This window comes from Antennarius striatus, chromosome 9 (assembly GCF_040054535.1).
Source record: "Antennarius striatus isolate MH-2024 chromosome 9, ASM4005453v1, whole genome shotgun sequence".
Lineage (NCBI taxonomy): Eukaryota > Metazoa > Chordata > Actinopteri > Lophiiformes > Antennariidae > Antennarius > Antennarius striatus.
In genome coordinates, this window is record NC_090784.1 from 16345756 (window position 1) to 16362528 (window position 16773).

Consider the following 16773-nt stretch of genomic DNA (forward strand, 5'->3'; position numbering starts at 1 on the left):
TTCATTTGTTGTTAGCATGAATGAAAAATCTTACTCATACAGTAAAATCAGGGGTTACTGGAGTATCGACATGTTTCAGAGGAAATATTGTGAATGTCCTTTTCTCTGTTCTGTCCAACGGAAGTTACCCAGTGACGGACCTGGATTCTGACCAATCACATCTGGTATATTAGATTTAAGGCGGGGCTCCAACGCGGAGGTGGGATTTTAGCTACCGTCCATCTTCAGCTACATTACATTGAACGAGCTTGTCGAAAAGAAAATATAATTTGGAAGTAAAGAAGACTTTCTGGAGTTAGTTTTGGCTGTATTTGAAAAAAAGACAAACGAAAGCCCATACCCTAGGTAAATGTCTGAAATAAGTACAAATTTATATGGTCGAGTGACCCAGTTTCCCTTTTCCTAAATTTGACTAGCTAAGCTGCTAGCTAGCATTTATGCATAGCTAGCCAGGCAGTTAGCTGTGTTAGCTTGCAGGTTTACGATAAGAACGACTTTAGTATATTTTTGCTTTCAAAATGCAAAACTGTCATATGAAATATTAAATGGACCCCGAGATATCGATGTATGAATATGACACACATAAAGGAATATGCTATGCGGTGCTTGTTTTGAAGCGACTCAGTTGTTATCCGAACGAGGTAAACGAGCTAAGAAACTAGCTTGTATTTAACGATAGCAGGCTAGGTGGCTAATTTTAGCTGACATTCATGTCAGTCATTGGAAACAAGCAAGATCAAATGCGTTCATAAAAGTAAAACAATTGGCAGAGGATAATGCAAACGTTATGCATTGAAATGCCCTTATTTATTTGCGGGGAAGACAATTGTAAAGGGAACGTTATGTGGCTAGGTTGTTGGAAGTTGACGTTAGTCCCACTCTGAGGAAACTCGTGTACTGATTGCCCTGAGGGGAAGATATTCCGTGTTGCTTGAAATAATGAATGTTTTTTCTGTTCGAAGCTAACGTTCTGACAGACGGAATGTGGACACTGTCGTAGTCAGAGCAATGGCTGACAAGAGAAAACTTCAAGGTAAGGTTGACTAATATTGTTTTGTGTCAATCACACTATCCAAAACTTGCACAGAGACGGAGTTATTTTTTTTCTAAAGATTTATGCATAGCAACGTCTTTTACCTCGTCAGGTGAGATCGACAGATGTTTGAAAAAAGTAGCTGAAGGTGTAGAACAGTTTGAAGACATCTGGCAAAAGGTAAGGGAATTTTGGATCCTGTGTTGAGTTGTACTTTAAATACGTGGTAAAAAGTACAAAGTGTTTGTTTGTTTATGTTGCAGCTTCACAATGCAGCTAATGCAAACCAGAAAGAAAAATATGAGGCTGACCTCAAAAAAGAGATTAAAAAACTACAGGTCAGATGAGTTAAAAATACCTGTTTTCCTTAAATTAGTCCTTGATTTACAACAGTATCTGCAGATGCTATTGTTTTTAATATTCTCATCTTGTCTTCCCAGCGATTAAGAGACCAGATAAAAACATGGGTGGCCTCAAACGAGATCAAGGACAAAAAGCAGCTTATCGAGAACCGCAAACTTATAGAGACGGTATGTTTCTTCATAATTTACTACTCAGGATTCTTATTTTGTCTTTATTGTATTTTCAACAAAACAGATTGTCAGCTAAGCGTGGTTTGAATGATTTTTCTTTCCTCAGCAAATGGAGCGGTTCAAGGTTGTAGAACGAGAAACAAAAACAAAAGCGTACTCAAAAGAAGGCTTGGGACTTGCTCAGAAAGTTGATCCAGCTCAGAAGGAAAAGGAGGAAACAGGACAGTGGCTAACGGTAATTCGTCTACAATTAACCATTCCTTTATGCACATCATAGAATCGTGTTTTTGAAACACTTTCTCCTCTTGTGCCAAAGTAGAGAAAACATTCATAATGTAAGAATGTAAATGTGACATCTCTCAATTGGAAGGATATCATTGCAGAATTAAATTATATAATTAACGTAGCAGCTGTGGGTTATTAAATGTAATAGTTTGATGAAGCATAGATATATAAAGAAATGTTTATCCTGTGCATTAATGTTCTTTCTATCTTGCATTATCTTTACCAACAGAGCACAATAGACACTCTAAATATGCAGGTGGATCAGTTTGAAAGTGAGGTGGAATGTCTTTCAGTTCAGACAAGAAAAAAGAAGGGTGATAAAGATGTAAGTCTCCTCTTATTTTCCCTTTGTAAGAATGATTATTTGAGTTGTATCACATGCAGCTTTTAAACATTTGGATGAAACTTTTAGACCGCAATCTTTTCTGTGTTCATGTAGAAGCAAGATCGGATTGAAGAACTCAAGCGTTTGATTGAGAGACATAGGTTCCACATTCGCATGCTGGAAACTATTTTACGAATGCTGGACAATGACTCGATACCAGTGGATGCAATACAGAAAATCAAAGATGATGTTGAATACTACATTGATTCCTCTCAAGACCCTGACTTTGAGGAGAATGAGTTCCTGTATGATGATTTAGACCTGGAAGACATCCGTGAGTTGTGGGATTTGTTTATTAATTTTGACTTTGGGAAGGGGAAATTAATTATTTTTCTTTGACCTGTCTTCCTCTTAGCGGCAGCATTAGTTGCAACCTCTCCTTCAGGTCAGGGTAATGTGGAAGATGAGATTTATCTTCACTCCAGCAGCACTCCTACTTCCACCACCTCCTCTTCACCTATTCCTCCATCCCCAGCCACTTGCACTGCTGTAAGTTCTTGTCTTTTGATATTTAAACATGATTGTTGTGTTAAATTGTGGCTCATTTTGACGTAAATTTGCGCATGTTCTTGTCTGTTTTTAATTAAGCTAACCCTTCGACAACACCAATTGTGTTTTAATCCATTAACTCCTTTGCTCAATCAACATTTTAAAAGTGGATTGTCATATAAAGGTATCTCCTCCTATAGGAGAACTCAGAAGACGATAAGAAAAGGGGACGGTCGACAGACAGTGAAGTTAGTCAGGTGAGAGGCTCTCATCTGTGCTGTATCAGTAGATTAACAGTTTAGTGTGGCGCTGTTCGCCCTTGGTCCTGGAGAAGCGAAATGACTGAAGGGTTTTAGGATCCTCAGGCACCAAAAGCAGGGCTTTGAACCGATTCATGGAACAAAAACAAAAAATTTTGCCAGGAATGAAAATGAAACCGAAATGAAAATGAAACCAAAAATTTTTTAATGTTCTGGAACAAAATTAGTTATTCACATTTAACAGTAACTGGTCAATAGCTTTTTTACGTTCTTGACAAAAATATTTGACCTCATGCTTCTCAATGTGTCATGAGAGGGTAGAGAAGTTGAAACTTTGAAGCTTTGAAACTTTGTTGCATCATAAGCTGCCGCAACTTCTCCGTCTCCCTCTGATTCTCCATCCTCTGTTCCGTAACTGGATGATTGCTGTTGTTCTTTTTACTGTAGGGACAAATCTACAGTATGTTAACTAACTGCCTCAGTTGCCAATTTCAAAGTCCTAAAGCTATCTATCTATTTATATTTACAACTATATATTTTTTTGTTCTAACCAGTTCAGGTACGTCAATTCTTGGGTGGAACATGAAACATTATTATACTGTTTCTGTTCGGTACAAACCAATTGGCAAAAAATTCTGGTTCAAAGCCCTGGCTGAAAGGAACATGCACTTTCTATGTGGGACCATGGTTGGAGACTTCTGAATTAGTGTATATCATCTGCATATATGGGCCTCAATTGCTCACATTAAACTTTGCTTCTCAAATACTTGGTATAATTGTGGTTTCATGTTGGAAAGTTTTTTCTAAATGTTCTTTTCCTGATGTTTTAAAAAACTTTCAGTCTCCCGTGAAGAATGGCACACCATCTTTGCTATCTTCCTTCTCTTCATCCACCACCTCTGGGTCCTCCTCCTCGTCCTCCCTTGTGTCCATGGCAAGTGTAGTTGGAGGCATGTCTGCAGTTCCCACAAGCAGCAGTCTTATAGGGAGCTTCAGCAGTGCAGTGCAGCAACATCAGCATCAACCTACAATACAGCAGTCTCCAAACCAACAGCAGCAGCAACCGCTTCAGACAAAACCCTCTGTCCCCTCAAACAACACACCCAGCCCACCCAGCAACCCTCTTCTCCCAACTTCAAGTGCACCCTCTCTCCCCACGCCCAGCACACCCATTTCGTCACCTCCAAATTCTCAGTCTCAGCCTACATCTGTTCCCAGCCCAGCCTCCAGTTTGGGACTGGGTCTAGGCCTGGGATTGAACAAAATTGGCATGACCGGGACCAGCAATGCCAACCAAATGGTTGGATTAGGTTTGGGCGGTCAGCCCACCCCATTAAACACAATGGCAGGGCTCATTTCGGGCTCCACACCTGCTCCTTATGCTCAGGCAGCAGCATCAGGTGGCTTGGGTCTGAGCAGTACCACCCAGTCCAGTATTTCAGTGGAGAGCAGTACTTCCATCCCCACTTCTGGCTCCAGTGGAGTCACTACCAATGGAGCGGGAACCGGCCTCAGTTTGCTTGGTTCTAGCTCAGCTCACAACTCTTTGAGTGGCAGCATTCTGGGTCTGGTTCCTGGGCAAAATGTAGCCCCCAGTGCTTCTCAGGTGCCCCCGAGTTCTGTGAGCTCTACCCCTGGAGTGGTTGGCATGATGGGTGGCAACGGAGGGAATGTCAGTGTAGTTGGAGGAGTAGGAGTGAACTCTGCTCCTGCTCGACCACCCAGTGGACTAAAGCAGAATGGAAGCACAAGTATGTTAATTTGTCATGTTTTGCTTTGCTTGACTTTATAATATGATGTATTTATTTCTAAGTGTGCTTGTTTTATAACATTCTCACCTTCTTACAGGTTATAGTGCTGTAGTGGCTGAAAGCTCCACAGAATCGGCTCTAAGCACATCGAGCCAATCACAAGGCAGCCAGCCCTCATCTCTCAGTTCTTCAACCAGTCAGCCGTGAGTCATTTGATGTTAACCTGAATTTCTTCTATTTTTTACTACTTTATATGAACGCCCCTCATCGCTGTTACTGCTCTACTTGGCACAGGATGGACAATGGTCCCAGTTTAATCAGCTCCATCACCTTGCCCCCCAGCTCTCCGTCACCCTCATTCTCTGACAGCACACCTGGAGGAGGAAGTCTGCTTAATGGGCCCCATTCTTACACACAGGCCACTGAGAGCCTGAAGGTGAGGCACATTAGCACTGTTTAGGAAAAAGGTCATTAACTTTGGGTTACAGTTTTATAAAGTGTTCCGTAAAAGAGTAATTGAAGAGAATTATCTGAAAAATGTTGAAATGTTAAAATTTTCTGGCTGCCTACAAACCTATGTTGGCCACACACATCAGACACAGAAGCTCATACTTCTCCAGTGACACATTCAGATAAAAACATCATGCCAGGATACAGTCTGTGTGCAGCTCATGCTGGATACACCTCTTCATAAGGCTGTGTTACATAAATAGCAGTTTAAAGTGCATGAACAAGCTGCTTAAATGTTATATGTGCCCAAATAACTGATTATGGCAGGTTTTTGAGTTCTGTATTTTTTGGACATGGTTTTATTTATTCCGTATTTATCAGCTGTCTGACAAGCAGAGGGTGTTGCTGCAGTACATGGAGCTCGATAGAAGGAGACATCTCTGGCTGTTGTTTACTTTTGTCAGGGACCTCATAATGGTTTTCATACATATGTGCACTGATATTTTTATTACCATTGATTTCACGTACTGTCCTTCCTCGATGAAGTGCACATATCCTCAGGTTTAGTTAATCAACCACCCTGCTGTCGTGTCTCTTATGTTGTTTCCGCTCCAGACTCCTGAGCCTCTCAGTTCTTTGAAGGCGATGGCTGAGAGAGCAGCATTGGGATCAGGCCTAGATGGAGAGATTCCCAACCTACACCTAACAGAAAGAGGTCGGAATGGTCAGACTCTTTTTCTACTGCTCATATATGGAAGAATTAGCGGTTCATATATTTACGTTGTAAATATTTCGTGTGCTCACTGATGAATCTAAGAAGGGGTGACTTGAATAAGTGATGTTTTTACTTGTGACACTGAAGAGTAGGCGATGCTGACACTGGCAGCTTTTCTTTGTGAGTAGGGTCAAATTCATTCATTTTCATTCATTTTCTGCGACTGAATCCGCTGTAGCGGCTCAAATTGTGATGATGAAATGACCAAGAACCTCTGAATCTATTAACGAGTTATCAATTTGACTGTTTTTAATATTCAGTGAAATTTTTTTGTTAAAAAGTAAAGAAACAGATTTAAAAAAGAAGCAGTTATGGTGCTGCATTTCCTTCATTGGACTTTTCTGTGATTAGCCGTACTAAGTATATATAATCTCATAATGCCCCAAAATAACTTGTGGTCTATGATCATTGTTTATTCTTTTATATTTTATGTAATTAATGATTTATGTTACTCAAAGTGTATAATGTATACAGTGGTTAGTCAGAATATAACAAATATTCAGGTTTTTACTTGTACACTGGTCAGTTTCTTAAATGATTCCTATAAAGAGGATTCTTAGAGGGTCTGCCCAACATTCGTGTCTTTGACTTGACGCTTCACATTTTGTTTCTCCTGTTAGATCTGTTCTCCGGTTCATCTGCAGCACCCGGCACACCTGCCGTCTCTCAGCCGTCCGTGTCTGAAGTTAGCATCCCCCCTTCGCTTGGGGTATGTCCACTCGGGCCCACCCCTCTCCCCAAAGACCAGCTCTACCAGCAGGCCATGCAGGAGTCTGCATGGACACACATGCCGCACCCCTCTGACTCTGAGCGAATCAGGTGAGATTAACATGAGACATCCACTCATAATGTGCCGCAAATGAGATCATCATGAGTGGATGCCTTGCTCTGTTCCTACGTTGAGGAACCGAGCAAGGCTTGAAATGTGACGCATAATACAATATTTAAAATTTTATTGGTTGTTATTATGACTCCTACGCTAGTATTGTGAAGTCCATTAATCAAACAGTGCACCAAAGATATTTGAGATAGTTGCTCTCAAGGCTGAAGGGTTTTGATGTGGTAATTAAAGGCAGAAACGCCCCATCATATATAGCAAGAACAACATATGACTCTGTCAAGTCAAGACCATTTTAAAATCCCTTCAGGCAGCTGTAGAAAAACAAGTTCTCCCATACTAAATGTACCATACGCAGTGTTTACATTTTTGTGTAACTTGTACTTGTTGAAATAAGAGTAATTATTTTCTTTTACCCAGTATTGTATATGCTTTAGTTTTTTCTAACTGCAAGTCAACAGATGAAACGATAAATAATCAGACAAGACAAAAACACATTAAACAAAAGGCAGCCTGTTAGCAAAACAATAGTAATAATCATGGAAATAACATTTGACCAGACATATTATTTAAATTATAGCATTTCTTTGACCCTCAAACAAATGAGATACTTTTACCACTACCACAAATAATTAAGTTTTTTCAACTTTATTCAGCCCGTTTAAAAAAGTAATTTATAATAAAAATTTGATTTGCTTTTGCAGCGTTTTTTTAATTGTTTTTTTTTCTAACTATGCTTCTGTCTTTAAGGCAATATCTGATGAGGAACCCATGTCCCACCTTGCCGTTCCATCATCAGATACCACCTCACCACTCTGACTCCATCGAGTTCTACCAGAGGCTATCCACAGAAACACTCTTTTTCATATTTTATTACCTGGAGGTAAAAAAAACCTCACATATAATGTGCTTCTTCATTCCAGTGTGTCAGTTTGCGGTCAGTTTATGTTTTACTCCTCCATCTCTTAGGGCACCAAGGCCCAGTATTTGTCAGCCAAGGCTCTGAAGAAACAATCATGGAGGTTTCACACCAAGTACATGATGTGGTTCCAGAGGCACGAAGAGCCCAAAACCATCACTGATGAGTTTGAACAGGTGTGGACTCGCACTTTTTTCTTTTTAGTCAGAAACCGGTCATGGGTTTGAACATTTTGAACAACTAATTTTCTGCTGTGATTTTCCTCCAGGGCACTTACATTTATTTTGACTATGAGAAATGGGGCCAGAGAAAGAAGGAGGGGTTCACCTTCGAGTACAGGTACCTTGAAGACAGAGATCTGCAGTGATGGACAGGGATGTGAAAGGACAGAGAGGGACAAAACGTGCTGCTGTTGACATTCCGAGACTGAACTTCAAACTGTGGATAGAGATTGTGATGTGTAGTAGAAACTCTCCTAAAATGGAGACTGGTGTCCGTATAGGTTGCATCTCAGTATGAAGCCTTTGTTACTCATGCAGTGCTATGCTTTTGACAAAAAGGCCCCATGGGCCTGATCAAAGGCATCGCACTGCATGAGCTAGGAGGGCTGTCATTGGAGATCTGCGTTTGTGCCTGTCTGTGTGCACACTCAGTATGTGGCATTAGGAAAGCCTACCCCATGCATGTTTCTCATGTTTTGTTTTCGTTTTCTGTTTCAACAAAAGTCTCTGTACCACCTGCCCGACATGAGCCTGGAAGCCTTTGACTTGACACAAAACTACTTGGATTTGATTTTTGCATTAACTGCCCTTCTTGTATTTACTGTAATTTGGTGGTTTAGAATGGGGAGGTACAGTGGACATATAGTCATGGTGTGTAGGACTGGCTTCTCTTAAAACCCAACGATGCCTGTTGAATATGGTCACTATTAGAGGTAGTGAGTGTTTATCAATAATTTTATTGATATTGTCTCAGTCAATTAAAACACTGATTGAGAGTGACCACAGGGCCTCTCCTTGTGACAGGGAAAGAGTCCTTATTGGACAAGGATTAAATTGCTATGCAATTGAACTGGTCTCTGACTCCCTCTCTTTACAAATAAAATGTTTTTAAGTTAACCTGTCAATGAAAATGCATTATTATGGCACATTCATGTTTGTGACAAATTAATAAACTTGTAAAATAAATAGTACAATTAGGGTTTGAGACATTAATCTACTTGTTTGGTTCTTATGTTACTGAGGAATTGACATTCTTGATGCAGGTCACACTAAGCATGGTGAATGTACCTGAACCCAGATCACTTCTTGATTACTCTCACATACACAGATAGTATTAGATAATGAACCTGATTTGAAACTACTCCCCACCTTATGTTATATTACTCTATTGATGTTATGTCATCCTAAAATCCACTGTTTAATTTACCACCTGATATTTGGAGTAGAAACCCTTTACAGTGAATGTGCACTGATGAACTGTTTACATGTAGAGTGAAAATACATCCTAAAATACTGGTGGTAAATTCAATTCATGGGATGAGTGAAAAATATTTCATCTGTTGTGGTTGTTTGTGTTATAATGCTGAAGAACAATGACATTGAAGCTGGTTCTCTGATGTGGGACAGATCAGTTTTTCCTGGTATTTTGAATGGGGGGTGAAACACCGAAGCAGATTTTTCCATTTGAACAACCATGAAACCTTCAGATCTGTTTTTTTTTAACTTTCTGTGTGTGCTAAGAGTTCAGGCTTCTTGGGGAGGGAGAGGAGGGTCTTCAGGACATGAAGAGGAAGGAAAACAGCAAAGTAATCAGATTTGCCTTTTACAGATTCTATTTTTTGGGGCTTTTAAGAAAGGTCAGTTAAGTTGCTAAAATGTGAATTTCAAGACGTATTTACTATTATCACAATTCTGCATGGGAGAAGTTAATGGGGTTATAACAGGATTGTAAATTTTAAATAAATACTTTTAAGAAATTAAAAGTCAGTGTGTGGTGTACAGTCCTGTCAGTTCTGCAGGGGAATATGGATTCAAATATCTACTAATTTTAGATGATTGTTTTTTTCTTTCAAAGCATCACCAACAGATCATAGTATCATGAAGGTGGCTTCAGTCTAGCTTGACTTAATTCATGCATTTACCAGTATGTCACAACATGCCTGAAGCAAACTTGCTTCATACCTAGTGAACATTTTGTTCTTTTATAAGACAAAATGACACTTTTAGAAATTTTCTCATTTTATTGGTGTGAAAAACCAAAATTAAAAGTAACAAAATACAGGGTCAAAAACTATGCAAGTAATTTGGAAAGGTACTGGCACTGCATTTTTAATGCAACTGTCCATGTGTGGGATGATGATGTACGACTTCACATCTTCGTCTCCTTCTTGACTTTTAGGAACTCTGCCATGTTAGAGAAATATTTCTGGTTTGCTTCAGCCACCTTCTTCTCTGCAGCCTGTGGGTTCACGATCTCCAGGCCCTGCAGAGGAGCAAAATGACTATAAAGGAAAAGAACCCCTCAGTGTTCCGATTTGCTCCACAGAGGATGTTGACTTTGCTTTACCTGCAAAGGAGTGAACGCGACACTGGAACTGGTTCCTGAAGAGCGATCTCTGACGGTTGACTTTCCACCGTACGTCATGCTTTGCTTCTGCAGCGTTCTCTGTTGTGTAAAATCAGTAAAAATAAAATGGAAGACTCAAAAGGCTGGAGAGAATGCTGGAGAAAAAAAATGAGCCATTAGTGAGTTTACCTGGAGGGATTTGGAGATTCTGGCCTTTGTGGCCTCGTTGACCTGAGCCTGCCGGACACGCCCGCTGCCACTCTTCCCCAGCTGACCCAGACTGAAGCCCAGGTCTTCTTGATAGGCATCATCTTCGATCTGCAACAAAACATCATAACCTCAGCTTTTCTGACTCACTGCTTGTCCCCCTCAACAACAATGTATTCATTTCAAACTACATCATCTCAGTGGCTTTTCCGTAAAACAAAAGAGGTGAAATTACGATTCTAATTGAAGGGTGTGATATTTTCTCCCAGATCTCAGCGCAACCTCACTGTTTTAAATCGATGAAATCAGAAATGAGTGAATCCATTTTTATTCATCGTCCTCTCAGGAGATAGAACGGCCCAACCAGAGGAGTGTGTGAGATGAGTAACACAAAACTAATTCAATGTGGGATTATATTTAGATACTCTAGAAGGGACTATTAAGATGATCATTTTTGTAGAAGGACTTGTCATGGCCTCGGAAAGAGTTAAACTCCGATGGACATATATGTGGAATATAAATATCTACTGGCCTCTGCGAATGTCATCCTGTTGGCATGTTTCCTGATCTCAGTCAGCCCAAGACGCTCCTTCATCTTTCGATACCTTCAGATAAAAACAAAAGCAGTGTCAGTTAAACTACATATATGGAAAGGTTGGCATTCTCAATTCAGCTACGTAATGTTATGTCAGCTCCTTCCTCTGCTTCAAAATGCATTTCCTTCATGTGTTGGTTTTTTTAATTAACGTGTTTCAAGCATCTTATGTATTGCACTTGAAATTCCTCTAAATTTGTGTGGCATGTTCAGTACGACTGCAAACAGAGCAGTCAACAGACTGCACCTTCTTCCTCCTCGCTTCTTCCTCTGCCCATCCAGTGGAGCTGGCAGTGGTTTCACTTGTTTCACTGGTGGAGGCTCCTGCCATTTATCAATCTTCCTCCTTATTTCTTCTTTCAGATCACGGCCAAACTGGAAAAAATTAATTCAGAAATCAGTAGGATAAAATGTTTAAAAGTTCGCCTTGACAAAATTTAAAACTATATACAAATCCTGGAACTTAAATATAAAATATATGTAAAATATTTGTCCCCCAAATGAGAACAGGAAAATACTAGAGAATTTGTACTTTTGCACATTCAATCATGAAGTTAACATTTATTTATTTGCTCTGTTTGGACTGTCACCTGGCCATCTGGACTCTCATGGAAACTGTCCACTCGACTAGCCAAAGTACATTTTGCAGCCACCAAACGAGCTGCCTTCCTCCGGAGGTCCTGAAGACAAGAACGAAAGGCAGGTATAGCTACAAGGTCTATGCACTAAGTTTAAATCACAAAAATCAGTGTTTGTGGTTATGGATTTACTGACAGGTGGTAGTGACTGCACATCCTCACAGTGGTAAATGATGCCAGTGTGGGGGAGCAGGGAGGTGCTGCTGAAACCAGACAGAGTTCTTCTCTGAGCTCCTAGCAGCATGAGATTACAGGCTGGCATCTTTGATAGATTGGTGAGACCACCCGCAATGCCTGAAGACCAGAGACAAAGAAGAAAGTGATGGGAGAAACCGAAAGGACATTTTTCAAGTTTGTTCTCTACAGTTAAAATAGTTTTTTAAGTGATCATTGTCATCTCTCACCCATAATCTTTGCTGCTGTTGATGCTCCAACAAAGTTAAACAGATTTGGGGCAATGAACGACATTCTGGACTCTACATATTCATATATTCTGTGTTTGGATTGGTTCAGCTCCAGAGCCATGTCACATGCCTCCTCCAGTTGCCTCAGTTCATCCTCACTAAGCAGTGACCTAAAAAACATGAAAATACACAGAGTCAACATTTTGATGAGCATTTAAAAGGGTACCATCCCCCTCAGCACAGATGGAGGATGTCAGTGATAAACATCACTGACCCTCAGAAAACTGTTGACTCACCCTTGTGTGGTTGAGGCAGTGACACTGACAATCATTATAGTGGCGTTGTTGAGAATCTGCTGCAGTGTTTCATTGTTTTTGCATTTCTCCAAATTATTTCCTAATTCCTGAAAAAGACACAATGGAACGTGTAATAAAGTGAAATACTTTCCTAATATAACAAAAGAAGTCCTTTTTCCCGAGTGATAGCACAAAAGAAAGGAGCTACATTATGATATTAGTGGTTGTTCTTCAGAGTCACAGACTTAGAACTTATTTAAAAGCTCAAACTGTCACAAATATTATAATGGTGATATATTTGTTATGAAAATATTATATCATCATTAATTAGAATTAGTGTTATTTTCAGAACAAACAAAAAGCGTCTTGTCTCACTTACTAAAACACTCAAATCTACAGTATATTGCAGGAAAAGCAAAGCATTCTGGGCTTCTTACACTCGCATCAACATGTTTATAATGAGCCTTTCATCTCACCTTGACTGTGCGGATGTAATCGAGAGAAACTGGTACCAGAGACTCGAGCTCTGGGAACCGCTTGGAGTACTTGTCGCGGGTAAACTTGTGAATGATATCTGAAACCAGGCAAAACAACATCAACTATAAAAGAGGAGAACCACATTAAACATTGAGTTTGTTCTTTTTAGAAAATAGACGTTAAGACATCCAACTTACTGAGCTCATTGTCGATCTCTACTGTGAGGTTGTTGGCTGCTACGATCAGTCTGTATTCTGGGTCGGCCTCAACTGGACCTGAGACTGAAGGCAAACAACATCATAAAATATTTGTAACAAATCCAAGAATAATTGATATACATTACACTAAGATTAAAACATATGTAATACAGTATATACAGTGCTCACATGCAAATGGCACTCACCCTCTGAATTCTTGCGCTGCTGTCCAACATAAACTGAAATTTTGTCCATAATCTCGGAAAACTGTAGGAAAAAATTTAAATAATACAGAAACATTACTATAAATATTAACTTGTATAAGACTCTTACATGACACAACTCACCTGTTTGCTATTGCGTAGCTTGGCAATGGATGCAACACTCTCAGCTTTGCTGTAGTCCACCTCCATCTCCTCTGGGATATCTTCCAGCCCTCTCTCTGCCCTTCCTGGCACAACTTCTCCATCACATTCTTCATCCTCTCCCTCTGGATACAACTCATCCTCCCCCTCATCTCCAGCCTCCTCCAGGTCTGCCAGAAGCTCATCCGCCAGAGACATCTGTAATCAGCAGCAGGCAGTTTCAGAACAATCAAGGTAACTGGATTGATTGGCCTCCAAACAGAATCCCAAGGACCATAGAGGATCTCAACTGTTACAGATTACACCAAAGCACTGTGTAATGGTCTTCATTATTCTCATGTCACAACATTTCAGAGTGTACCTCGGAACCTAATCACAAGTTCCTTCTTCCTCTTTGTTCATAGGATAATTTATCCTTTCAATTGAGTGCAATGAAATATAATAAACATACACGTTGCTAATCTGCTGGAAGTCAGGAGCTTCCACTCATATTTTAAATAAGGTATTTTATAAAAATGAGGGGTCAAAAATGTTAAAAGACAAAACAAAAATAATAATGGAAAATAAAGCTCTATTACATGTCTTTAGAGGCGTGGAACCAGTTGTCAAAAGAAACTATTTGTTTCAAAGAGATTATTACTTTTCCATTTTTATAACGTTGCATTTGGGACAGGCTTAGGGTGCTTAAGAACTAACAATCGGCAGAAACAACAGAATCTGTTTGCAAAAACTGGTAACCGGGACTTGGATTCGAATCATCCCAAGAACAATTCAATTGAGAATGTTTTTCGTTTGGAGCGTGATTTACATTAGCCACGCTAGTTAGCATTAGCAAACGTTGGCTAGACGCGGCCGGTCAGGTTACTGAACGCTTAATATGCGACATTAACTTACCTCTAACTTCTAACTTCGGCCGCAGTAACAACAGAAAAACAAAATGCGTTTAAATGAGGCTTCAAATTCCTCTGTAAACGTTTCTGTATATAATGTTTTCCTCCTCAAATCGACTTCCGCAGTTTGTCGCATACAAATACGTCACAACCGTTGCAATGCTTTCTGGGAACTGACTTTAGCGGAAGAGAAGACAAGCAGAGCTGTGGCTCCAAGGAAGCTGAGTTGTCCGTCTGGTAGACCTCCATCGTGGCCCGAGCGGCAGTCACGCTTCAACAAACATGACCATCGATCAGTGAATCAATCGATGAATCAATCAGTGAATAATTCAGTGAAAGGAGGAAAGAAGTGTTGGAAGTTGATGTACAAAACTGGAAGATGTGCTCAGCATTGAGAGAAGTTTTTTTTTTCCATGTAAACCAGTAATACAGTCTTTTATTAGTCTACAGAAGACAGTAGAGAATAAAAGGTCAGGATTACAACTAATAAAATCGATTTCTGCATTTGGCACAACTCGTGTGACAGAGCTTCCCTTTGAATATTTCATGGAATCACATATTCAGCCCACTGAAGCTAGAGAAGAAGAAACAGTCCCTCTAGCATCTAATAGAATCAGGTCAAAAACATCCGATGACACACTACCAAGTATTTCTAAATTAAAACCATAAAACCCTCCTTTGTAAAATACGTTTATTTGGCCCCACAAATTCCATGTGACCTTAAAAGTCTTCTGTTTCCACTCAACTAAATCGGTGTCCTCATCTGATCTAGCAGAAGTCTCCTCAGGGTTTGTTGTCTTTCTGGCGGAGGCCGGTCTGCAGCTCGACGACCACGCTCCTCATCATGTCTCCTAACTGATTGTGTATCTGCTGAGGTGAACAGCAACTCAGTTCTAGCGGTGTCACCCTGCAGCTCAGGGCCTCCACCTCCGACACCAGTCCTTCAGGTTGGCTTCTGCTCAGTGTTTGAATGGTCAGCGTTTTGATTCGCAGAGCCTTCTGCCTCGGCCTCCCGTCTGCAGGAACGAGCTCATCCATCCACTGTTGCTGCAAACACAAAGATGACGTCCTTTTAAGTCCATCTCTTGACATACATTCTTGGATAACAGGATCAATACCAGTTTTGCGCTCATGCTGTAAATAGTTAACTTCGCGTTAAAGACTAGAAATCGCAGTACAGTACAATTTTTCTGGGGTAAAGCAAACAGAATTCTTGTCAAGTCATAGATTTGTTTGGGATAATCACTAGTCTCCATAAAATACCCCTTTGGAACAAAAAGTGTGCATAACAGATATGAAGCATGCATATCATATTTTGTTTGTATTTTCTTTCTTTTAGAGTTTTTTTGTGTTGCTTTTGATTTTTGAGTTCATCTCAGGAGTCACCTCCTTTAGTTGTTAGCTTAACCTATCTAACAATCAAGAATGTTGCACGTTGAAATTATAGTTCTCCATTTTCATCAAACCAAAAGCGTCCCATGCGCTCCAACTTTAAAGGAAATGTTTTAATGCATTTCGTTCATCTTAACAAAAGTTTGCCGTCTATAAAGTAAAAAAAATACAAGTGATATTTGAATTGTTAGGATATGTAAAATAACATTAAAATGATATTCTGAAGTTTTATTGCGAATATTTCATCCAGACGCACTGGCATCGTGTTGCATCTGCATCAAATGAAATGAAGCTTTTGTAGTTCCTCACTTTGGCCACAAGAGGGAATCAAACGTATTTACCGCCTAGAGCCTTCTGGTAGAAAGATGCTGAGTTTTGAACTGCCAGGCAGGAGGCCTAGAGGAAGACCTAAGAGGAGGTTTATGGATGTAGTGAAAGAGGACATGAAGGTAGTTGGTGTGAGAGAAGAGGATGCAGAAGACAGGGTTAGATGGAGGCAACTGATTCGCTGTGGCGACCCCTGAAGGGAAAAGCCGAAAGGAGAAGAAGAGGAAGCCTGAATATTTTATCAGCAATGGAATTTAACATATATTACTATTTGAAATGTATACAATCGTAAAACTACTTAAAATGCTAACTAGCAGTAACCCCCTTTTCCCTTCTCGTTAGAGTTTCCTAAAGGTAAAGTAAATTATTGTTTGCCTGGGTTCGGACACGAAGACTGAGTAAAACTAAAGTGTGTAATACAACTATTGACCACAGGAGGGCAGTGTCACCAATATGTGTTCATGTCCAGTGGTCGCTCAAAATAAAAGCGAACAGGAGGCGGCAAGGACGTCCAAGGACGTAGGAACAAATTCCAGTTCTTTGGTGACATGAAAATGTGAAATACTCAAACACACTTTATATGTGCATAGTCCGTTAGCCCAGCCTGTTGAGGTGCTGAGCAGGTATACAGACATTATAGGTTCAAATCCCACTCCTCCTTTTTCAGGCTGGTTCCTGAATGACAAAGACAAATACGCG

General features: G+C 40.1%; 2 protein-coding genes across 4 annotated transcripts; one reads left to right on the forward strand and one right to left on the reverse strand.

Annotated features, from left to right (window-relative positions):
- Positions 1 to 213: 213 nt before the first annotated feature.
- Positions 214 to 9658, forward strand: cnot3a (CCR4-NOT transcription complex, subunit 3a). 3 transcript variants are annotated; one of them, XM_068324762.1, is made up of 18 exons: positions 214 to 345; positions 963 to 1033; positions 1146 to 1213; positions 1297 to 1371; positions 1474 to 1563; positions 1673 to 1801; positions 2081 to 2176; positions 2291 to 2510; positions 2592 to 2725; positions 2926 to 2982; positions 3827 to 4736; positions 4834 to 4939; positions 5031 to 5172; positions 5802 to 5901; positions 6582 to 6780; positions 7550 to 7682; positions 7769 to 7894; positions 7987 to 9658. In XM_068324762.1, the coding sequence occupies exons 2-18, from the start codon at positions 1009 to 1011 to the stop codon at positions 8083 to 8085; spliced, it is 2709 nt and encodes a 902-aa protein (XP_068180863.1). In that variant the 5' UTR covers positions 214 to 345; positions 963 to 1008; the 3' UTR covers positions 8086 to 9658. The 3 variants fall into 3 exon arrangements, with proteins under 3 accessions (XP_068180863.1, XP_068180862.1, XP_068180861.1); XM_068324760.1 differs by having other exon boundaries at positions 215 to 345; positions 5802 to 5910; XM_068324761.1 differs by lacking the exon at positions 2926 to 2982 and having other exon boundaries at positions 5802 to 5910.
- Positions 9659 to 9958: 300 nt separating this feature from the next.
- prpf31 (PRP31 pre-mRNA processing factor 31 homolog (yeast)) lies at positions 9959 to 14505 on the reverse strand. The gene is made up of 14 exons (XM_068324786.1): positions 14360 to 14505; positions 13448 to 13663; positions 13307 to 13367; positions 13101 to 13184; positions 12903 to 13000; positions 12427 to 12533; positions 12131 to 12300; positions 11863 to 12020; positions 11679 to 11768; positions 11336 to 11463; positions 11026 to 11098; positions 10476 to 10604; positions 10287 to 10385; positions 9959 to 10202 (listed from the first exon to the last, which is right to left on the reverse strand). The coding sequence occupies exons 2-14, from the start codon at positions 13661 to 13663 to the stop codon at positions 10089 to 10091; spliced, it is 1527 nt and encodes a 508-aa protein (XP_068180887.1). The 5' UTR covers positions 14360 to 14505; the 3' UTR covers positions 9959 to 10088.
- Positions 14506 to 16773: the final 2268 nt, after the last annotated feature.

Bases quoted from the DNA above. Each gene is read 5' to 3' on its own strand.
- cnot3a (XM_068324760.1), top strand. From the start codon at position 1,009: ATGGCTGACAAGAGAAAACTTCAAG. The intron at 1,802-2,080 runs GTAATTCGTCTA...CTTTACCAACAG, and splicing joins AAACAGGACAGTGGCTAACG to AGCACAATAGACACTCTAAA. The intron at 7,683-7,768 runs GTAAAAAAAACC...TCCATCTCTTAG, and splicing joins TCATATTTTATTACCTGGAG to GGCACCAAGGCCCAGTATTT.
- prpf31 (XM_068324786.1), bottom strand. From the start codon at position 13,663: ATGTCTCTGGCGGATGAGCTTCTGGCAGACCTGGAGGAGGCTGGAGAT. The intron at 11,464-11,678 runs GTGACAGTCCAA...AATTTTTTCCAG, and splicing joins ATGAGAGTCCAGATGGCCAG to TTTGGCCGTGATCTGAAAGA. The intron at 10,605-11,025 runs GCCAGTAGATAT...GTTTTGTTGCAG, and splicing joins ACAGGATGACATTCGCAGAG to ATCGAAGATGATGCCTATCA.